Below are 22,595 nucleotides of genomic sequence, written 5' to 3' on the forward strand. Positions count from 1 at the left end.
ACATTTTCCCTTTTTGTCTTCTCTGCATATTGCATGCTGCTTCTCTTTATGTACCCCAAAAGGATATGTACAAAAAGTGTCTTTATGTAGACCTGCTTTGTGAGTATTCTTGTTTGTGTGATAGTAAAGTTATTTCTCTATGTAAAAACTAGTGTAAATATCAGCTGTCAATAAAGCATTTATGTTTTCAACTTTGATCTGTACTATTACATCCATTTATCTTTTTTAACAGGTTTACCCTGAACACGTTACCAGTTCAACACACAGAGACAGCCACACTCTTTCTCACAGTCTGGAATGAGCAAAAATAGCACAATACTAAGACCAAAAACTGAACAAGGTGGATGCTTCCTTTTAGTAGTAAAATTACACTGGAATCAGATCAAAATTTTGAGTGAGAATGAATTGTAGAAAACTTGCATAATAAAGGCTGTAGACACCATACAGCCTGGGGAGTGATAGGCTTTTCATCAACTTATATTCAGAAACTACAGAACCCCCCCCCCCCCCCCCCCCCCCCCCCACACACACACACACACACACACACACACACACACACATGTTTGTACAGCTATATGTTGTGAGGACATTCATTGACATAATGTATTTCCTAGCCCCTTACCCTAACCCTAACCATCAAAACTGAATGCCTAACCCTAACCCATACCCTAAACCTAACCTAAACCTAATTGTAACCCTAAACTAAAAATGAAGTCTTAACCCTCAAAAAGGCCAAAAAAGGTCTCTCAAATAGTGAGGACCGGCAAAAATGTCCTCACTTTGCAACAATTGTCCTCACTTGTAAGGTTAAAAACCCAATGTCCTCACAAAAGGTCCTCACAACATATAGCTGTACAAGTACACACACACACACACACACACACACACACACACACACACACACACACACACACACACACACACACACACACACACACACACACACACACAGGCACACAACATCCATCTGAACTTTCTGACTTAAAAAAAAAACAACAAAAAAACAATGCCCAGCTATATCAGGGCTGTGAAACATAAGGCCTGTGGGTCAAAACTGGTACCAATACAGCCTCCTAAACCACCAAGCACATTGTAGAAACTTTCAAATGGTAATTTATCTTTACAATTTCTACACTGAGCTGAGATGAAGCAGTGAAAGCTTAAAGCATCAGTCTCAAATCATGTTGTCAGAGTGAGCGTGTAAACCAGTTCCTCCAGGAAGTTGTAATGCTGCAATTTCAACAATTAATTTAAATCCAACCAATCTCTGTGAATTCTGCACAATCTTGCAATTTTATCAAGTTGTGGTGATCGCGACATCTCGCATTCACTGAGATCTGTTGAATTTAAATAAATTGTTGAAATTTCAGCAAGTGCAATTTACTATGGGGACTAGTAAAAAATGCATAATGCAACAACATCAGCAGACTGTTTTGTTTATTTTTTCGGAGGGGGGGATTTCACTGTCATTTGCTTTGGCAGGTATCACTATTTTCCGAAGTAATTGTTTGCTTTTTGCAAACAATATGGCCGTTTTCATTATGTGTAGTCTGTGATACAACAAATGGAAACTTTAAGGTTTACATTTAAAGGTTATTATGGCAGTATTTCACTCAAGATGGAGCTGGGCTGCAGGTGACCTCTGAACTCAAACCCTTCTCAGACTCCTGAGCTCTTTCTTGTCGTTGAGCGTTGCTGCCATCTCGCGGACACTTATTGAAACTGCAACCGGCCGCTCCATGTACTTCCGGGTCTCAGCTGGAACCCTCAGTGTAGCGTGTCGCTTTGTGCCCAGCACGCCGTTCGCGTTGTTGCACCTGCTAAGCGAGCTGCCGTGTGGAGATGTTTCACCAGCCTGTGCTGAAGAACCGGCGCACGCTGCTCGAACGAGCCGAGAAGTTCATCTCTGACATTTATTTCACTGACTGCAACCTGAGGGGACGGTAAGGCTGCAGAGACTCAGGGAGGCGCTTCAGATACACAGAACAGCTGCTTGCTGTTCATTTCATTAATGTCTTTTTAATACCCTGCAAAGTTAATATTGACTTATAAGTTATCTCTGTTCGACTGTGGTGCAGATATCTACCCAATATCATATTACAAAAGTCAATGCATCTTTAGTTTTGTCTGTGTGTACAGTACTGTGCAAAGGGCAGCTCCAACAGATTGCTTTGTTTGTCCATCATGTAAAACCTGCAGCTTCAGAACCTTAATCCTCACATAATCCAGTCTGTGCAAGGTCATGGGAATAGACAGGAGGATGCATACCTTGAGCTTGTGATGAAGGCTTAGATAAATGTTTGCTCTCTGCAGGCTTTATGGAGACTCCTGCCCACTGGAAACTCTCGCCTCTTTCCTTTCTCCTAAACGAATCACGTTCGCTGAAGCTTGTCAGCAGAACTTTTCACCTTATAAAGTCAGCGACACCTTCGGACCAACGTGAGTGGCCTACTGTTTGCAGGTTTTGTCGCAGGAAGATCTTATGCAGCTTTTGACATTAATCTGACCTTGATGACCTTTGCAGATGGTGGACCTGCTGGTTCAAAGTGACCCTGAAAATCCCGGAGTCTTGGAGAGGAAAGGAGGTCCATCTCCGGTGGGAAAGTGATGGGGAAGCGATGGTTTGGAGAGATGGGCAGCCTGTGCAAGTAAAGTCGCAGCACTTTTATTTGTGCCCCATAAATATGTTTTTTGATGCGTTAAATGTTGACGGTGTTCTGTTTTGCAGGGTCTGACTAAAGAAGGTGAAAAGACCAGTTACATTCTGTCTGACTGTCTGAAAGCAGATGAACCCCACAGGTCAGCTCTAGAGTGTGTGAATGCTTTGCCTATTCAACATTTAGACATTAAAGTAACTTTTATTTCTCTCTCTGATCCAGTGTCACGCTCTACGTGGAAATGGCCTGTAACGGACTCTTTGGAGCTGGTCAGGGATCCATGATCGCAGCTCCAGATCCAAACAGGAAGTTTTCCGTACAGAGAGCCGAGCTGGTGATCTTTAACCGGGACGTCAGGAATCTCCTGACTGATTTTGAGATGCTTGTTGACATTGTTAAGGTACATTCGTCTGAAAGGTATATCGAATGTGAACTTTGAGTGCGGTGGACTATAATCTTGGCATTTTTGCATTCCAGGAACTTGGAGAAGGAGAGCAGCGAGGATACCAGGCTCTCTTCACTGTCAATGAGATGGTCAACCTCTGTGAGCCCTCTGATCCCGGCTCTTTCTCCAGAGCGCACACCCTGGCTCAGAACTTCTTCAGCCAGCGGAACGGAGACAGTCAGCACACTGTCCACGCTATGGGCCACTGCCACATAGACTCAGGTCTGGACTTTTATTCAATCAAGTCATCAATCAATCAATCAATCAAGCAAAGTTTGTTCGTGTAGTGCTTTACAGGAAACAACAGTTTCCCAAATACATCCATAAAACAATCTAATGAAAGTGCATATTCTTGGACGATTCATTCTCATTCCGAACTCTCTTTCCGCAGCGTGGCTCTGGCCCTATGAAGAGACCATCCGCAAATGTGGCCGCAGCTGGGTGACGGCGGTTAATTTAATGGAGAAGAACCCCGAGTTTGTTTTTACCTGCTCATCAGTACGGCTCTTCTTCATGCTTACGCACATCTAAAATCGGTCCGCTGACACGCTGAACAGTTTGTGTTGTCGTGCTGCAGGCTCAGCAGTTTGACTGGGTGAAGAGCTGGTACCCGGGACTCTTCTCTAGAATCCAGCATTTCGTGAAGAGAGGCCAGTTCATTCCCGTCGGAGGAACGTGGGTGGAAATGGTAAATCGAATCTCTGAAATATTGTTGCCATCAAAAGAAATGAGAGTAAAAGGTTTTGTCAGTTAATTAAGTACACTTGACATTTAAACTGGAAAAAAAAAAAAGTTTGGGAGAAAGATTTGTGAGCCCAAATTATAAAGACAATAACAGAAAGTTAATATTTGAAATAAACGTTTCCATTTGAGTTTCTAAAGATGCACCAGGAGCATTGCTGTTCCTGCTGCCATTTGCTCTCGTTTCATAATTTCTCGATCAAGCTGCAGTCGTGATCCATTGCTCTTTCCAGGACGGCAATCTGCCTTCAGGCGAGTCCATGGTGCGACAGTTTCTGGAGGGCCAGAGTTTCTTTAACCAGGAGTTCGGGATGCTTTGCAAAGAGGTAAAACTGTTCAGCATGCTTAGATCATTTCAGATCAAATTCGTGTTATGCTGTGTTTGAAAATAACATTTGGAAAGCAAAAGGATGTTTTGTTTCCGGTCTTCAGTTCTGGCTTCCGGACACGTTTGGCTACTCGGCTCAGCTTCCTCAGATCATGCAGGGCTGTGGGATCTCCAGCTTTTTGACACAGAAGCTCAGCTGGAATTTAGTCAACACCTTTCCTGTAAGTCCACAGTGCACACAAAAGCTTAAGTTGAAAAATGTCATCTTTCAGTTTTGTTTCACCTTCTCTCAAAGCACAACACATTTTTCTGGGAAGGTCTGGACGGCTCCCAGGTTTTAACGCACTTCCCTCCTGGAAATTCCTACGAGATGAAGGGCAAGATCGAAGAAGTGAGTTGAGGCCACTGCAAACCTGACATGCTTGATGTTGAGTCATTCGGAGAGCTTGATGTAAAGTTTCACTCTGCCCGCAGCTGCTGAGAACTGTGAAGAACAACAAAGACAAAGGCCGAGCTAACCACAGCGCGGCGCTCTTTGGTTTTGGGGACGGCGGCGGCGGGCCGACTCAGCTCATGCTGGACAGACTGCGCCTCGTTCAGGACACAGATGGACTCCCGAGGTCAGTTCCTGTCCTGCTCTCATACTCATCAGTCCACAATGGCCACGCCCAAACGGAAACGTAAACTTAAGCACAGTCACACACAGTCACACACTTTGGATTGACTTTTCCTGCTCTTTGTCAAAAGGTTGGTCATCGATTGGGCAGGACCCATTTTCTCAGGCTTGTTAAGTAAATTTTGGGATATGAGTTATGTCTTCTCATGTCATTGTGACGTCTTACTTTTGCATGCACTCATGTTTTAGTCAGCCTGAGTCACGTTACTCACCTCTGTGGATGGTTCCTCAGGGTCCAGATGTCCACTCCCTCCAAACTGTTTTCTCAGCTGCACGCCGACTCGGCTCTGTTGTGCACGTGGACCGGAGAGCTCTTCCTGGAGCTGCACAACGGCACGTACACCACACAGGCACAGGTAACAATATCTGAAAACCCATTCACAATCCTCTCGGGAATTGTGGGAAAACTAAACTGGGAGTGATGCACAAAGAGAGAGAAGAAACAACAGATTTTCTTGATTTCATTCATTCAATCATTTCATCATTTCTACAACATGATTTTTCTCCAGATAAAACGAGGAAACCGTCAGTGCGAGGCTCTGATCCATGATGTTGAGGTCGCCAGCAGCTTGGCGCTGTGCCGCGACAGGACGTTCCTGTATCCTGTCGAAAAGCTGCGGGAGCTCTGGAGGTTTTAGTTGAAGTTTGTTAAAAAGAGGAGGAAAAAAAAATCTTGTGCGTTTTTATCATTCATAAAAGGCTAAATCAATTTTTTTCCATCTCTCAGGCTGCTTCTGCTGAACCAGTTCCACGATGTGATCCCTGGCAGCTGCATTCAGCTGGTCGTGGACGACGCGCTCAGATACTATGAAGGTGAAGCGTGGCGTACAGCAGATGTTCATTTAAAACAGAGGCGTGCTGGAGTGTGACGCTCTTCCACCCTGTCTTAGACATCCGTCGTGACGGCGCCGCTCTTCTGAACGCTGCTTGTGAAGTATTGGGTACAAAAGGCAGCGCCCTCGGCGTTTTTAACTCCCTGCCGTGGGAGCGCACTGAAGTCATCCAGATTCCAGACGGCAAAGGAAAGCCTGACCTCGGTATGTTTGATTAGAAGCAGCGTTTGAGTTGCAACCCTGTAAAATAAAACCAAGATATTTGATAGTCTGCTATCTGTGGATCTGCAGCCTTGGTGAGCGTTCCCAGCATCGGCGTCTCTCCTGTTCAGCCCACGCAGCCACTGACTCCGGTCTCTGTCACTGTACAGGTGCGTAAACGGGTCATTTGATTCTTTGTTCCCGTCACTTGAATCGGCTAATCGACGGCTGTGTCTCGCTGCAGGCAGACGGCACCGTCCTCATGGAGAACGGGATTTTACAGACCGTCATCAACAAAGACGGAACGTTGGCTTCACTGAATTTAATCAGTTCAAACAGGTACTTTAAGACCACTCAGATTTTTGTTTTTTACTGGAACTGACAGTATTTAGTTAGGATGCGCATGTCTTTGTTTCATCCGTTGCAGAGAAACCATCTCTGACGGCTCCTTTGGGAACCAGTTTGTCCTATTTGATGACGTCCCTCTGTACTGGGATGCTTGGGATGTGATGGATTATCACCTTCAGACGAGGTTTCAGCCGTCTTCGTGCCGCCGACATGGAACGTAAGAGTCTACTGACGCATATTCACATATAACAGTCAATGTAACTCGACAGGAAGCCGCTGCAGGAGGCGGAGCAGCCGGTCCAGGTGGTTTCCTCAGGGGGCCTTCAGGGCAGTGTAAGCTTCACCCTCAGGATCAGTGATAAAAGCACCGTCACTCAAGAGATCGTCATGGATGCCGCCTGTCCCTACATCAAGTTCAACACAGAGGTACACACTAAGGCTTTTTTTTTTTGTTTTTTTTGTCACAATCGGTGAATCTCATAAAACAGGAAATAATATCAAATTCAAAAATACACATTGCTCCAATGTTCTGATCGCAGGTGCAATGGGCAGAGTCGCACAAGTTCCTGAAGGTGGAGTTTCCCGTGCGAGTGCGCAGTCCCAACGCAACGTACGAGATCCAGTTCGGCCATCTGCAGAGACCCACACACAGAAACACCTCATGGGACTGGGCCAGATTCGAGGTTTGTCTCTGCTGATGAGCATTGATCCTGATGATTCAGTTTCAGACCTGAAAGCTGACGCTGTCTCCAAACAGGAGCAATATTATACAGTACTGTACGAAGTCTAAAACCTAAAATGGCAAAGCAAAAGCACTGACATTCGTGAAGTCCTGATAACTACAGTGGAATTTAAATAAACAGAATTTATATCAGTACTTTATGTGACCACCCAAGACAGCCTCAGTTCTTTTCTCTGTAAAAGTGCTGAATGTTTTTAATGGGAGTCTTACTGTGTGGGTGTTTTTTTTCATGTAGCCTCAAACAGACTGAGATGCTGATGTGAAGCTCGTAGTTTCTTTGTACCTTCAGATAGTGCTTCATACCGTTCACCACATGCACAAGTTGTACTTGTTCGGCATCTGTACTCTGAGTATTTCTTGGTCAGTGTTTTTCTTACATGTAATCCCTTCAGTAAAACACTATCATCTCAACTTTCTTCTCCTTAAAACTGGCTCATTACGTTAGATGATGATTCAGAGTGACAGCGAATCCAGGGAAAATTAGTCAATGCTGACGCAGCCACAGATGATAAATTTAAGTTACATCAGTAATGACTGACTAGATTTAAAACTTTCCATTTCAAAAATCTAAATCGAGCCAGGTTATTGCCTTTTTTTCTTTAGAAAATTAGGTCTTTAATCAAAACTGTTGATACCAGTTAAATGATGGTCTGTCTCATTACTAAGGATTTCTACTGTTTACAGAGTATTCCAATAAGCTAACAATGTGATAACAAGTGTATCAAAAATGTCAAAAAGTCATTTAAAAATGTATTTAATTATATTTCAGAAGTAGAACTTCACTTTTATTTTATCTTTGTACATCATCTTCTTAAGTGAAGAATGTGAACACATTTGGAAGATCCATCCGTATGATGGAGATCATTGTGCGTTAGGATCAATCGTGTTTTCTTGTTGGTACTGCATGATGTAGCTGCATTTCTATTGAGCGTGCCTAACTTTTGCACAGTGCTGTATTTTATTTTTGAAACAATCTGCTTCATCTTTTCATGTTTTCACTCAGGTTTGGGGTCACAAATGGGCCGACCTGTCGGAGCATAACTTTGGCGTCGCTCTGCTGAACGACTGCAAATACGGTTATTCTGTTCACAAGAACACAATGACACTTTCCCTGTGAGCTTTCCCGCTGTTCTTATAAACCTGCACACATTAAGCTGCACTGAATATGAATATTTTTTGTCCTTTCTGTTTCAGGCTGAGGGCGCCCAAGGCCCCAGACGCCACTGCAGACATGGGAACTCATCAGTTCACGTATGCAATCATGCCACATGCAGGTACGTTTGACCCGACTCCTGATACGCTGAAGTGTCTTTAGAAGTGATGTGATGCTTTCTTTTTGTTGTGCAGGCTCTTTTCAGAACGCTTCAGTCATCCGCTGTGCGTACAACCTCAACCACCCTCTGAGGTTCCTCCACTGCAGCCCCGACTCCGCGCCTTTCAGTGCCTTCTCCGTGAGCGCCGAGGCGGTCGTACTCGAGACCGTTAAACAGGTATCGGCAGAGCTCCGAGTGATGTCCGGTTCAAAAAGAGAAAAGCCGCTTTGATTCAATTGCTGTTTTTTTGCGGTGACAGGCTGAGGACACAGCGGGGGCGCTCGTGGTTCGCCTGTACGAATCCCACGGGAGCAGCGTCACTGCAACCCTGAGCACCGCCCTTCCCGTCAGAGAGGCCTGGCCGTGGGTGTTTCTCTTTTTATTGCATTCGATTTTCTGTCTGAAGTCACTTTTCCTGGATTGCTTGCTAAGAATAAACCCTCTTTGCAGTTGCGATCTCCTGGAGCGGCGGGACTCCACCCAGCCAGCGCAGGTCACGCCAGGAGGGATCACGCTGAAGTTCACTCCCTTTCAGATCATCACACTTCTGCTCATCTTGTAATTTCATATTCTGTATTACAAAGGTTCAGGGGGATCAATGACCAAAAACACCTTCTCTTTAGAGGTTAAAAATCTGATGCTGTTGTTTAAAGCTACATTTTTTAAAAAATCACTTTATTTGGTATGAAATCAATAAAAACTGCTGTACATTTTTTGTAGAAATGACTTTATTAAAAAAGAAAATTACAGTATAAAAGAATAAAAACCTTGCCAGACAGTTTGGCTTCAGTGTTTCATCTGGACAGTCTCAGACTTCTCCTCTGTGGGCCTGAAGCAGCGACTCCTGTAAGACATAGGAAATGCATTCCAGGTCTGTAAATAAAAACTCCAAATGAGAGAGAAATGTTATTTTGAGAAAATGTCAGGCTCTGACCGTCAGTGGGCTGCGTCCTGCTGGTTTTCCTCCTCCGCTCGCCAGATTTTGCTTCCTGTTGTGGTGCGTTTGCTCCCGGAGTCTTTTTCCTGGTCGGTTTGGTTTTCCGTCTGTCAGCATCCTTCTTTTCTTTCTTGGGCGTCTTGGTCACGCTTTCCCGTTTGATGGTGCTTTTCTTTGTTGTGCTTCCAGATCGGACTTTGGCCACCTAATGAAATCCATCTTTGGGTTTAGAGCGGCACAAGTCGCCAGTTTTCAAACAAGACACTCGAAGTCGGCCTTACCTTTTTCTTATCCGTGTAATCGTGGTCTTCTTTCTTTATCCTCTTCTTTGGACTGGGTGACTTGGAGTCTTACAGGAACAACATGAAGTTGTCAGGTACGATTCAGCTGAGATGTTCAACCTCATGAAAACAGTATTTACCTTTTGGTACCAAGGGACCAGGATCTCCCTGAAATTATATATATATATATATCAATACCGAAAATAATCCGAGGGTTAAAATACCTGAATTTCCTTGACAACTCACCTTGAACCACATGGTCCTGCCGTTGTGGTCCCGGAGCGACTTCATGCCGTCCACGTAGTAACACTGCAGCCAGGCCTGAAAGGCAGAGTAGTCTGCCTTCTCGGGGTCGTAACCTTTTCCACCTGCAACAAAAAACACAGGTGACTTCCACACATAAGCTGTAAATGACCATAAATTCATTTCTGTGTTTGCTCTGGATGATTTGCTCGGTTTTGCTGTCACTGTTTGTTTATGGGACTTTTTCCTCTGTTATCATCTGGTGGGGTTGCTTGACGACGGTTAATGGACAGAGTGGACTTCGATGTAATTATCAGCTCCCTGAGAGGCACAAGCTCTTATGGTGAAGATGACAGTAAGCTACATATTCCATGTAGTTTTTATTTGTTTTTATATACAATTGAAGTAAAATGTTCCAATTCCAATATTGAAGTCTTACATTCTTTAGTCTGTGCAGGTGCATCTGAAGAAAAGTGGCTAGAAAAAGCTCATTGTTTTACCAATTTTTTCTAAACATATAACAGATTAAGAGCTTTATTCGTGATGACTGTGGAGTTCAGTGCTTTCATCCCTTGAGATTGAATTTGGGATTTCATGTCTTGCTCAAGGACACATCGATGCATGGACTGATGGAAGAACAAACCCTCAACCTCCCAAAGTAAAGACGATCAGCTCTACCATTTCAACCATGATTATAATCACCTCTGTTAAAAAAAAAAAAAAAATGAAAACACAGATTTTATGAAATGATAAAATAGCTTGAAATACCATTTTTGATTTTCGTGATTCATAAGTTAAACAGAATAAAACAAAAAAGGTTTGAAATATGTCAGTTCATGTGAAATAAATCAAATGAAAAATCACCATGTTAGGAATAAGCAGATAATTCTCCAAACATGACTCAGAGTTATTTCTGGATGTGAGTGAAGCCTTGCATTCAACATGAAATCAAACTGAAACTTCAGCAGAGCGTACACACACCGAGGCTCACCACCTCCAGAGGGACCGTATGACAGAGTCTCAGCAGGTCGCCCGTCTCCTCTTTCGCCTTCTTCTTCCTCACCCCCTTCTTTGGAAGTAAAACGACACGCTGTCAGACAATGGTTGGATTCAGTTGCGGATGAATAAACGTGTTTTGTGTCTGGGCCCAGTCACCGTGATGTCTGCGGTCTCATTCTTCAGTGGCTTCATGTTTTCATATAAATCTTCTGACTCAAGGCCTTCCAGTGCAGTCCGGGCAGAGACAAAGGGCGGGATATTCAACCTGTTGAAACAAAGGGACCCTGTACTTGAGGCCCATTCTTTTATCGAACAAAGTGTGTGTTGTTTTCACTGAGTCACTTATGTTTTTCCACAGGAAACTTAATGTGTGCCACTCAAATATTATTGAGAAACTTAACTTCAACTTCCGGAGGGTCGATGCTGGTTCTGTTTGTTATAACAATCATTTCCAACCCTTTGAAGAAAACTATAAAGGCCAGTTTCAAACGGAGCAGGAGGATTTTTGGAAACAAAGGAGAACGACGCTCATTATAGCCAACAGGATTACAAAATTCCAGGCTACCATATTTACATATGTTCAACTTATTTTGAAATTGAGATTTTACTTCACATCAAAAAATTTTACTAGCTCGTCTGACACAAAGGGGGTGATTGTGGTTCGTACCACGGAATTACCGCAAATCTTCATCCCACTCTTCCAGTCAGAGGGGCCCAAATGTGGGTGTTTCTATTTTCATTCATGACTTGGTGGAGTGAGATCCCACCCAGTCAGCACAAGGCACACCAGAGGGGATTCCTCAGAAATTCACTCCCTTTCAAACTCTGACATTTCTGCATTTTTTCTTATTTTAGAGCAATATACTGTTTCATGAAGTTCCAATAGAATCTGATGGATGGGTTACTGTTGTACAAGAAAGGCAATCTAACACAAGCCAGGGATTTCTGTGGCACTCAATGCTGAGCCCGAAGTCACCCTGATATATGAAATTAGATGAGAACTTTAGAGAACTAATCACCAAGAAAAACTGCAAGGATTAATCTGACTTAAAAGGTATTTTATAGAATCAACAAATACTCATAATAAATATCATTTTGGACACCAGCAGCTTCGCTTAGGACCACACAGTCCTGTATGTACCACAATGAGGAGGCTCACTGACAGCTTTACAATTAAAATAAACCATTAACAAGTCAACCAAGTGTGTGTGGATGTGCGTGTTTCTCATGCAGGCCTTCATCCTGCTGGTGCATGTTCATCACCTGAAAAGGATTTCAGCCCTCAGGTAGTTCCCGATGCCATTGAAGTACTTCTGATTGAGCAGGACTTCACAGATGGGCCTTTCAAAAGCGCGGTCAGAAAGGTGTGACACCACATTCTCCCTGTGAAAAGAATCGGATCAGTTACAGTGACAGTGCTGTCATGGCTGGGTGGACGACGCGACGCGTAGCACTGCTAACCTGAAGCTTTTGTACTCAAACATGATGCACGGCCCTCTGCCCGCCTGCCACGTCCCGTTGGGCTGCCAGCTGCCAAACCTGCGTGCGTCCACAAAGCTCAGCACTCTGCAGGGCTTCTCTTTGGTGTAAAAGCGCAGATGGGCATGCTTGGGCAGCTCGTCCTCTCCCGTGAAGCGGAAAAAGCCCGACATCCCGAAGCGAAAGACGATGTCCATGGGTTCATCCGCTTGCCCTGCCTTCGCTCTCCGTTTTGGCTCGTCGGCCTTCATGGGCGTCAGGGTGAGCTTCACCTCCTTTCCTCTGGAAGCGGCTGTGATGCGATACGCCTCACAGCTGAAGGACACATCTGGACTTTTGCTGACCTCAGATTTTATGACTGGACCGCTGAACACCACTCCAGCACACACTTTGTTCACAAACTGGCTGGCCAGGTGGAGCTCTGGTCCCTCAGGCATTTTAGCCGGAGCAAGCAAAACGGCGATGCAACTGCAAAAAGTGAAGCACAGATTGAATCAGGAAATATATTCATAACTACAACATGGAAACTGTTTAAGCAAGTTCAGGCAGGAGCAGGGTGGGGATGGCAACTAGGCCCCTAACCCCCACCCATCCTCCCTACGTTAATGTATTGTACCCACAATGCATTAAGAGACAGGAGAATATTGTCATTATTTATGGTTAAATTATATGTTTACTAGGAAGACTTGAAAATTAGCATTTCAACAGTGCACGACATTTCACTTTTAGTCAATGATTTGAACATCAACAGCTCAGCAATAAAAATAGTGGAAGGCACAATAAAGATGATTAGATTTATCAAGTCACCATAGTAAGGGGCCCAGTCCAGATGCTGAGAGACAATAAAAAAAAATCAAGCACATGTGGTGAAAAGCCTCAACAGAGAACATGACAATCCACTACGATTAATCCACACTAGCTAAACGAAACATAATGCATCCCGAGGGAGATCGCAGTCCCAGGAGATCTCCACTGACGAACCCGATCTAACCACAGGGGGGTTTCAGACCAGTGGAGGATGCAGAGATCAAAACGTTCATTCACTCATTCATTCACTCATTCATTCATGCACGACTTACCTACAGCAGGAAGAAGACTTCACCCTGAAATGATATTACCCAGACTGTGCACCGTGCAGGGCGGCTGTGCTCGGAACACACAAGAGTCAGCGTGCTGCTGCAGGTAAGACACAAGCACCGCTGGTTTCATAATATGTTACCAAACAAGTTGTACAATCACCGCGTGGCGCGCTTTCATTTGAAAATATCGCGAGACTCACGAACTGAGCGTGTTCGCGTCTGGTTCCAGTGATAAAAATGCATTTTCCTCATGAATTATAGGACGCTTTTGCCGTGTCGTGCAGTAATTTGTCAAAAGCAAACAAACAGTAAACTTCCGTGTCATGCAAACGTTCAGGCGAAGAAGAGTGAAACGCGATGCATGATGGGATATGTATGCGGAAACGGACAAATGAATTCGTCAAAGTTCATTTTGCAGTTTATTTCCAAAAACACAAAATCAACAAGTCACAAACAAAAATGTTCTTTATGACAAAAGTAAAATTAGACAAAACTAATTAAAATACTGTACACAAACTTCTCAGTGTTTTTACTTGGGTGTCGAATTACAGAGCATTTACAGTGACCAATGAGCTCAAACTGCTTCATTCTGCACAAGTTCAAAGGTTGGACTGAAAAGACAGTGGGTGAGAGGCCGGTTGGTTACACCCATAACACAAAGCAAACCCATCCCCCCGATATGATGTATGTATGGCACTTCAGGAAGTTTAATAACATTTCTGTAAGCTCCGTTTGTCTTCCAAATTTAATCAGTCTCTGGAATTTTGCTTTATTCTTCATTACAGTGCATTCATCATAGCCTGGGCTTGTTTCAGCTCTGTAGAAACACAAACGACACAGATTATGAACACAATTCAAGCTAATTTAAAAAGTATGCAAAGTTAAAAAAAAATGTGATTCAATAAAGTGCAGAACTGACCCGTGAGCAGGACTCTGAACTTTTCTGCCGAGACAGTGACGACGGTTGTTTCTGTGGCGCTGTCTGGACCCTTTGTCTGCAGTTTCAGATGAATCTCCGGTTCATTCACCTCACTCAGTTCGCTGGAGCTCAGAGTGTAGTCGACGCGCCAGGACACATTCTCCAATCGATTCACTTAAAATCATTACAGAGCAGAATTAGAGGAGCTGTGGTCAGCACGCAGTCAGCAGCATGACAGCAGGCTGCATAGAGGGCAGAAACACTTACACCTCAGGCTTGTCTCCCTTAGTTTGTCCTGGAGCGCGGAGTGTTTGTCTTCATAAGATTTGCACAGTCCCATAGTGTGTTCTAAAGAAACAATTGTTTTTGTTGTCAATATTAAATTTCACGGACACATTTTAACACACTCCTGTGCAAACCATTCAAGGCATTATAAGGCATAAGGATTGTCTACAAATTCATTAGAATACAACTTATTTTGCAGTAGAAAAACCACCACAACATGCAGCCACTATTTATTATGAACTGCTGTCATCGTAAAGAGGAACAAAGCATCCTGGGATTGGTGATGTGGTCGTGACAGTCCGGTGATATGAACACAGTCACGGGTGTGTAGGTTTACAAGAGGTGAGGATCACATCCCAGTCACGTCAGATTACTTGTGTTTGGTAAACTCACCCGAGGTTGTGTATCATCTGATTTTATGGTCATTTACAAAATACAAATAAGGTCCCAGAAGTAGCAACGGTATGCTAGAGGTTATGTCTGTTTATTTTGTTTGAACTAAGGTAATTCCAGTAGTGACATTCATGAATGAGTAAATAAACTGGATGCTGGTATATTTTGGGAATTCTGCATGAAAATATGCAAATCGTTCATGAGCTGTTAGATAAACATGACACGTGCTCAACAACCTCAGATTAAAAGGAGGCGAAGCTCTGGTATAATAAAAATGGCTTAGTCAGATTTAACTGGTCAGATGTCTCTTTTTTGTGTTTAAAATGCAGTCTGTCCTTGCTCGAGGTTCAAGCTGCAGCACCAAAATAGATCTGTGCATTACATAATGAGTATATTATGTAAAACATTTTCATAACACACCAGGGAAACAGCCTGAAAAACGAACCTTTAGGCAAACCAAGTTGTTGCAGCTCACTGGACAGAGACTCGCTGTCCACGTCATGCTTTGCAGCGCTGGACAGGATGAAGCTGAGCACTGCTATACTTGCTTTAATATCTCCACTTTCTGCAAGATGAATCAATGAAGCAGCAGTGAGTCATCAGACTAAATTGCAAAGCTCATTCAAAAGTGGCAAAGAAAGAAAAACCTCAGATATTTACTCTGAATCTGCTTTACTCCTGATGACATACATCTTCAAAGACAAATGTTTTGCTGTGTTTATTTCATAAAATAACAAATTTAATAGTTATAATCACTATTTATTCTGGGAAAAAAAAGATTATACACAAAATAAGATTTACATTTAGATGGATGCAGTTTACTGATCCCAATGTTTGAAATTCCTGAAGCTTTACACTCCCACATTAGTAACACAAGTGCTATTTTGTCTTTGTTACGGACCCAAAGCAGTTTTAAAACCATAAATATTTCATATTTTATAGCACATATTAGGACAGGAGTTATTGATTCCTGCCAGAAACGCTGAAGTGTGACAGCAAACAAAATGCAAAACCAATTGCAAAATGTATAACAAAAAAAATAAATAAATAAATCATTGCATGGATTAACACTTCATGTTTTTCAGAAATATTTTTTTCTGTAATGAATTTGTCATTCACTATGAGTATTAGGGAGCATGATATTATATGGAAATGTAATATGCAATAATGATGTTCGAGTAACGCATTAACAATGTGATTTGTGATGAATGCAAACACTTCAGATGATGAAAATGTCTTTCTTTTGAAGCTTCGTCTTCCACACAGTATTGGTTTCATCAGCTGATCAGAAGGTTTTAATAATGAAATTCACAACTTTGGCAAAAATAATCATGATTATGCAGACTCTTTCATATGGTTTGCAATCCTGTCATGTGCGGAGAATAAATCTAAAGAGCAGGGGAACATAATTTATCACACTTCACTCAGGATTTCATATTGTGTATTGCGTATTTGTGATAATTTAGGACACATTATGTAGCTGTTGTATGAATGTCTGATGATTTTGATCAATATGAACCAAAGGTAGAAAAAAATGCTTATAAAGTAAAAAAAAAAAAAAATGTTTGCTTTGTGAGTAGAAACAAGGTTGCAATGAATGATTCACATCACTGTCACACAGTGTCCTGTGTCTCTATTCTAAAAACTCAATGATCAATGCAAACTCATTACAATTCTCATTGAGAACCAGCAAAGCAGGGACTTACCAAACTTCGCATCCGCAGTGAGTTTAGTGACTTTATCATACTGGGAAAACATAGGAAAGCAGCACTGATATGAATGTGTGCTTGTGTGAAATAAACAGTTTGAACAATGTGTGCAGAGAAACTTACGTCAATGCCTTCCCCAAGCAAATCCTTCAGGACCTGACCACAGAGCAGCTTCATCTTGACACTTGACTGTTGCATTAGTGAGACAGAAGATAGAAACATAATGAAAACACTGAAAGCACAGTGCTTAAAGATCACGTGCCTGGCGTTTGCGCTTACAATTTTGGACAACGTGCTGATTTCGGCGAGTACCCAGTCCGGGCAGTCCAAGTCGCCACAAAAACGGAACCGCTATAATGAAAATGCGTGAGTTTAGAGCAGGGAGACATTTCTATCTTAAAACTGGAAGTTAACATCTGACGCCCATATGCCGCTAGCATCGCATGCTAACCCGTGAAAACACAACAAAACATCGACATTGCTGAAGTAAATCATCACACTGTACGTTTCTGAACATTTCGACCACAACGGTGGGTAACATTAAACGTATTGTTATCTAAAAAAAAAAGCAACAATAGAAGATTAAAAGCAGTGTTTACCATGGCTCTGACTGGAAAGAGGAGACCGGAAGACGCTGATCGTTCGTCGTATCTGATTGGACGATGAGGAAAGAGGGCGTGGTTTTCCCTTAAACACGTGACTTTAAAAAAAAAGGAGCTTACAGTTTTGATCTTTTGTCGTCCTGCATGTTTGAGGCTTTTGTTTGATGTGGTTTCCTGTCTTACATTATTGGCCAAACTGATTAATCCAGGTGTGTCTGGTTTATACTGCTGCAACAAGACACACCTGGATTAATCATTTTGGCCAATAATGCAAGACAGGAAATGAATGTGCACAGTTAATTTCAGGAAGTAGTGGAGCTGTGAAAATGGCCCATAGAGATATTACATTAAGGACATAAAAGGGGGGAATAAAATCAATACAAAATAAATCAGCAATTAAACTCAGAGGTGGACAAACTCCCAGTGAAATAAACGAGGTAGTGTGGAGAGGACTGAAATAGAAGCAGTAATATTAGCCCTGCTCAAACAGCTATCACGTGATGCTCAGATCATGTTCTCACATGATGAATTTGCTTCAGGAGGAACGGTTTGTGAAGGGGAAACAAAATATTGCAAGCACTGAAAATATTACTTAAAATACAGCAAGAATTTAGAGCTTTAAGACTGACAGTGATGTATCTGGACTACCAGGAGGACATAAAAGACAAAAAATAAAAAATAGTGCACAGTGTAAGCCAAAATCAAATACAAAATATATAAACTTGAAGGTAAAAGAAGGAAAACCCTAAACCTGCTAAGTCAGTAAATAATAATTATGTATTTCAAGTGTTATTTTAAAGTCAAATCAAACACTTCAGCATTTACAGGAGTGTATTTCACTTGACCATTGACTGCATATGAGTTCACGGTTGTGACATTTCACGGATAAAATGTTCTTAAGTGTGAAGGACCTGAACTGCTTACTGGGGGGTTAAAACTCATGGAGGTGTTTCTGTAAGCTTGCAGTACTTACCTGAGGCACACGTGATTCTCAGAGGGAGAGAGAGGTAAGGGAGAGGACAGATGAAGCCATAAAATCTCTACAGACAAAAACAATACAACAAATCCATAAAAATAACACTGTCTGCTGATTTTTCAGTAGTGAGAGAAATGGATTGCAGTTCATATGAAAAAATACATTTCTGACAAAAGGAAACATGTCGAATATTTATCATAAAAAACCCCTAGAAAGAATGGATTTCTCTTTGCTGATAACAGTTTTTGTTTATTTTCTAGGTAATAATTTAATAGAAGACACCCAATTATGTTGATGTATTTGTGCAGAAATGAGAGACGTGCCTGGTTTTCAAATCACCTGAACAGTGTTGATGTGAAGAGGCAGACGGTCTCGGCAGGTTGAGAGTGCAGCATGTATCAAAAACATCTTGTGTGCAGTTTCATAAAGCATATTTCTCCTTTCAACCCCATGCATTAGTAGGTGGGAGTATACAGAACATTTTTAATATGGATTTGGTGACTTCAATAGTAAAATACATACAAACCATACAGAGCTCTTATTGGATGCATGCCAAAGAGAGAAAATATGCACCATGTAAACACAATAATTCTCAACACTTTCACAGCAGTTGCCTTTTCTGACCTTATTAAGTATGCGTGTGTTTGCCACAACTTCCTCGAAGTACATCCAATTAATCAATTTACAGCCTAAGTAAGTTAATCCTGGACTTTGAGGAGGCCATGGCTAATGCCTTGGCTCAGCTTCCTACTTGGCCTAATATACGACCCAAGCCTCTTCCTAGAGTGTCAGAGTGTTAAAGATCTAAACACCTTCAAAAATGAGCCCTCGGCCTTAATTGGACCTGCTTCCTCACATCAAACTGAGCCACCAGACTTCACTGAATGCCAAAACTAAACCAGATGAACTCTGATGTAACAGTTCTGTAAAACACAGACAAGTGTGATTTACAGACAAACAGAAATAAGTTTCGAGATGATGTTGCTGCAAATGTAAAAATTTTACGAATGACTGTTTGGCAATCGAACTTGAAAATGAAGGCAAAGTTGGACTTCCTAATCTTTTTTCTCAGTATTAGATGTCATTTTATATCTCTATATAATGTTTGCTTGTGCTTGATGGTTTAAAATGGAAGTGTCTAGTAAGTCTGTACAGTGTACCATATCTACTTTGCTGCTCTTACTCAGTTCTGTGCAGGGGAAATGTTACTTTTGAAACAATCTACAGTGAAAGAGATGCACACTTTTAGACCAGTTGGATAGCGTTGTTAACAGCATATAAACAGATTCAAATGCACATTTGCGTGTGGTGACTGGATTGTAAACTGTTTTCTATTGAATAAGCTTTAAAGCTGCAGCGATCGCCCATGAAGTCGACCTTTCTGCTTTGACATGCTGATGTTTCCGTGCACTAAAAAAAAAAGAAAGAGAGAGAGCGGTTGTTTGGTCGAATGGAAAAGGAAATATACCAGTCAAGGTTGGAAAAGTTGGTGCAGATTTGTTCACATGAGTCAGGAGCAGTCTGAGTTTCCAGTATTGTGTCTGCATTCCATTTAGTACTATAGATGATATAGATAGCTACTTAAAGCAGTCATTTCCATAAGAGCTAATGTCTTTGCTCTTTGTGGCATCAGACTGATGGACAGTCATTGGAGTACTTGGTTTATGTTTGCTCTTCAAGTCATGGAGACAGTCAGAACCTATACTATTCATTTTTATAGATCGTGTTTTAAAATGATCGGAAATGTGCTTTGTTTTTTCTTCTCTAACGTGTTATCAAAAGAATATTTCTCTCTAAAATAATTAGTAATTAGTCTTTTGAAATTTATATTGCTACTTGTTATTTAACATATATGTACAGTAAATTTACTGAGAATCCTAACTTTTGAAATTATTGCTTTTGATTCTATTTATTTATTTTTTACACCAAAAGCTATAGTTTTCCTCAAAATAGAACAAAGCTCTTGGGAAGAGGCTCTGATTGGGTGCAGGTGTACGTTTTTATTGGGACAGACTATCAAGCTAACTGGGATATTGTAAATCATACATCAAAAAGAGAAAAGTTATTAAGCCTGAAATAATATGATTTATATGAAGACATTCATAATTCCGCACAGTGATACTCAAAGAGGTAACTGCAGGAACAAAAATTACAGCATATTTCCAAAAAGTGGACTACAAGCATGCATTTTAACTAGGAGCTTCATGATGATATGAAGAAATACAGACTTTTTATTGAAAGTAGTCCGAATGCTGTACCAGGCGTACCATACAGGGCCGTTTCTAGATTCATGGGGGCCCTTTGACAAGATCCCGTTTGAGGGCCCCGAGATAGCTAAGTAGGTAGCTTTATTGATCTCTTCTTGGTTTGTCAGACTGTGATGAGGAGGTTCCTAACCCTTTAGATGGTCTGCTAAGGTGCAACAAATTACACCTCATGAGCAAAACAGGCTGCAGTTAAAACTGAACATCTTAAGTTGAGCCACCCAGGCGAGTTGAACTGATAAAAACAAAACTATATCACCAGGGAAACAATTCCCAAGATGACAATAAATAAAATGTCTTTACTTTAAAGAAGAAAATAAACCAAACCAACATCTACTTCAAAATACAGGAATGAAAGCAACATAATTAAGATCACAGTCACACACCTGTTAGAACATCACCTAATAACACACATTATTCACAGCAGCAGTCAAAGTGATTTGTCCTGAAAATGTCTTGGCTTCCTGGCTTTTTTACTCGGAAAGTCATCAAAGCTGTCCTCATCAGACCGCTGCTTGAACATCTCATGGTTGATGCTGACTATTGCAAGACCAGGGAGGTGATCGTGTCCCATAGACACAGGCTCTCACTTCACCTAGAGTTTCAAATGTTCTGACTATGAGCAATTTTACAATGTCAGGTATTTAACACTATGTCAGCTGGTGTTAGGTTGATCATCTCTGTCGTTCTCAGTGTTTTAATCTCTCGTCCACCGTTGGAAGGAGATCGGGACCTTGCTAGTTGGGTCAGCGGTTAGCTTATTAGCCCCTCGTGTCCTCTGCTCGAGTCGGTCAGCTGAGAGTCAGTGGTCCTGTTCTAACCTGAATAAACAGGTCGGCAGTCGGTCACTCGGTCATTCCCTTAGCAGGACATGGCCACGATAACTTCATGAAACAAAAACTAAAGTTGAGTTTATGACAAATACCAGTTAGCTAATCTTTATCTGAGCTAGTTAGCAGAACAAATAAACAACTATTTAAAAAAATGGCATTTCAGCTCCACCTATCCAGCCCACATCACCAATAGATGATTTACCCTTATCATTTGGCTGTTTTTTAATGCATCAGTTTAGTTTTTCTTTGATTTTTCTGCACAACTGGAATTTTTTTTTTATGGCGTCACGGTGTTTGTTTTGTTTAATTCCCTCATTATACCCAAAATTTATTTTTAAGCATATATAAAGAGCAACAAACACACGAAATAGCTACAGATAAACCAAGACGTTTTGAACATGTAGTTTTGGGGCCCTTGGTGGCCCCGAGGCAGTTGCCCAGTTCTCCTAGGTATCAGAACAACTTCCTGCTGAAGGCACAGGGTCCCGTCTCCTGTCCGATGCCCTTCTGTGCCCATCTGTAGCGGAGCCAGAGTGGGGGCAAGGGGGCAGTCGCCCCAGGGCCCACAAGGTCATTAGGGCCCCGTTTCATGTGATGTGTTCACATTTAATCGAAAATAAATTATTATAATAAAATATGCAGAGTGTGCGAGAAGGTATACGCATATGATTGTGGGCTCCCATTTGCCAATTCTTACATTAAGACTATCCACGAATGCATCAGAGCTGTAAGCCAGCGCTGATTGGCTGTGCGGCATTAACAAGTTTTTTCTTTGCTCTTGATCTGAACTCTTTGGAGGGAAGTTAAACAGCTAAACACTATGCTAGCCGCTAGCGGTACTACCCAAAACCTAACATTGGAGCCACTGGTGAGTCAGTGAAACCTTCAAAAATATTATCTTCATCAGAATGCTGTGGTCTTAAACACCTGCCTTTTTGAATGTGCCTTGTGCTGCTCTCAACTATAAGAGACCGCCGAGTCTATTTTTTCTAATATACGTGAATAACCAAAAGATATAGATAGCTGTGTCTATATCTATCTGAATAGATTGTGTAATTTTAGACCAGCTGTGTTCATTTTATATTTAAGCTGTATCAAAGATGGTTCAGATTTAGCCCGTGACTCTTTGTCTAAGTTTTCAGCACCATGGACAGCGGACGCCCGGAGATTGACAGCTGTCACGCTGCATTTGTGTGTGCGTGTGTGTGTATTTGTTCTTCAGAACAAGTTTGTGAACTGGTTTGTGACTTTATTCTGCTTTCTGAGGCATATAGGTTTGCTTGGTTCAGTAAAAGTGAGCATTAGTGTGTTG

At 41.9% G+C, this 22,595-nt stretch overlaps 3 protein-coding genes across 3 annotated transcripts; 1 reads left to right on the forward strand and 2 right to left on the reverse strand.

The window, feature by feature from the left end:
• The first annotated feature begins 1,764 nt into the window (after positions 1–1,764).
• Positions 1,765–9,047, forward strand: man2c1 (mannosidase, alpha, class 2C, member 1). Its single transcript, XM_030096461.1, has 26 exons — positions 1,765–1,943; positions 2,314–2,439; positions 2,525–2,648; positions 2,729–2,799; positions 2,880–3,057; positions 3,135–3,324; positions 3,494–3,600; positions 3,680–3,790; positions 4,077–4,169; positions 4,276–4,392; positions 4,467–4,562; positions 4,646–4,791; positions 5,080–5,203; positions 5,357–5,478; positions 5,575–5,660; positions 5,738–5,884; positions 5,972–6,051; positions 6,126–6,220; positions 6,309–6,413; positions 6,499–6,655; positions 6,769–6,912; positions 7,975–8,084; positions 8,166–8,245; positions 8,319–8,461; positions 8,544–8,647; positions 8,735–9,047. Exons 1-26 carry the CDS (start codon positions 1,843–1,845, stop codon positions 8,844–8,846), a joined length of 3,069 nt encoding a protein of 1,022 aa, XP_029952321.1. The 5' UTR covers positions 1,765–1,842; the 3' UTR covers positions 8,847–9,047.
• On the reverse strand, positions 8,995–13,611 carry neil1 (nei-like DNA glycosylase 1). The gene is made up of 10 exons (XM_030096462.1): positions 13,303–13,611; positions 12,206–12,691; positions 12,008–12,127; positions 10,901–11,009; positions 10,727–10,814; positions 9,749–9,870; positions 9,643–9,670; positions 9,503–9,570; positions 9,219–9,426; positions 8,995–9,128 (listed from the first exon to the last, which is right to left on the reverse strand). The coding sequence occupies exons 2-10, from the start codon at positions 12,658–12,660 to the stop codon at positions 9,079–9,081; spliced, it is 1,248 nt and encodes a 415-aa protein (XP_029952322.1). The 5' UTR covers positions 12,661–12,691; positions 13,303–13,611; the 3' UTR covers positions 8,995–9,078.
• An 87-nt stretch (positions 13,612–13,698) lies between these two features.
• Positions 13,699–17,239, reverse strand: commd4 (COMM domain containing 4). The gene is made up of 8 exons (XM_030096463.1): positions 17,208–17,239; positions 16,888–16,959; positions 16,732–16,797; positions 16,606–16,645; positions 15,345–15,464; positions 14,489–14,569; positions 14,222–14,395; positions 13,699–14,119 (listed from the first exon to the last, which is right to left on the reverse strand). Exons 1-8 carry the CDS (start codon positions 17,208–17,210, stop codon positions 14,082–14,084), a joined length of 594 nt encoding a protein of 197 aa, XP_029952323.1. The 5' UTR covers positions 17,211–17,239; the 3' UTR covers positions 13,699–14,081.
• Positions 17,240–22,595: the final 5,356 nt, after the last annotated feature.

The sequence above is a fragment of the Salarias fasciatus genome, chromosome 7 (genome assembly GCF_902148845.1).
Source record: "Salarias fasciatus chromosome 7, fSalaFa1.1, whole genome shotgun sequence".
Lineage (NCBI taxonomy): Eukaryota > Metazoa > Chordata > Actinopteri > Blenniiformes > Blenniidae > Salarias > Salarias fasciatus.

Bases quoted from the DNA above. Each gene is read 5' to 3' on its own strand.
- man2c1 (XM_030096461.1), top strand. From the start codon at position 1,843: ATGTTTCACCAGCCTGTGCTGAAGAACCGGCGCACGCTGCTCGAACGA. The intron at 2,800-2,879 runs GTCAGCTCTAGA...TCTCTGATCCAG, and splicing joins AAAGCAGATGAACCCCACAG to TGTCACGCTCTACGTGGAAA. The intron at 3,058-3,134 runs GTACATTCGTCT...TTTGCATTCCAG, and splicing joins TGCTTGTTGACATTGTTAAG to GAACTTGGAGAAGGAGAGCA.
- neil1 (XM_030096462.1), bottom strand. From the start codon at position 12,660: ATGCCTGAGGGACCAGAGCTCCACCTGGCCAGCCAGTTTGTGAACAAA. The intron at 10,815-10,900 runs GTGACTGGGCCC...TTACTTCCAAAG, and splicing joins ATGAGACCGCAGACATCACG to AAGGGGGTGAGGAAGAAGAA. The intron at 9,427-9,502 runs GTAAGGCCGACT...GGATTTCATTAG, and splicing joins ATTACACGGATAAGAAAAAG to GTGGCCAAAGTCCGATCTGG.
- commd4 (XM_030096463.1), bottom strand. The intron at 16,646-16,731 runs GTAAGTTTCTCT...ATGTTTTCCCAG, and splicing joins TGCTTGGGGAAGGCATTGAC to TATGATAAAGTCACTAAACT. The intron at 14,570-15,344 runs GTTCGTTTTTCA...TTGTTTCTTTAG, and splicing joins ACAACTTGGTTTGCCTAAAG to AACACACTATGGGACTGTGC.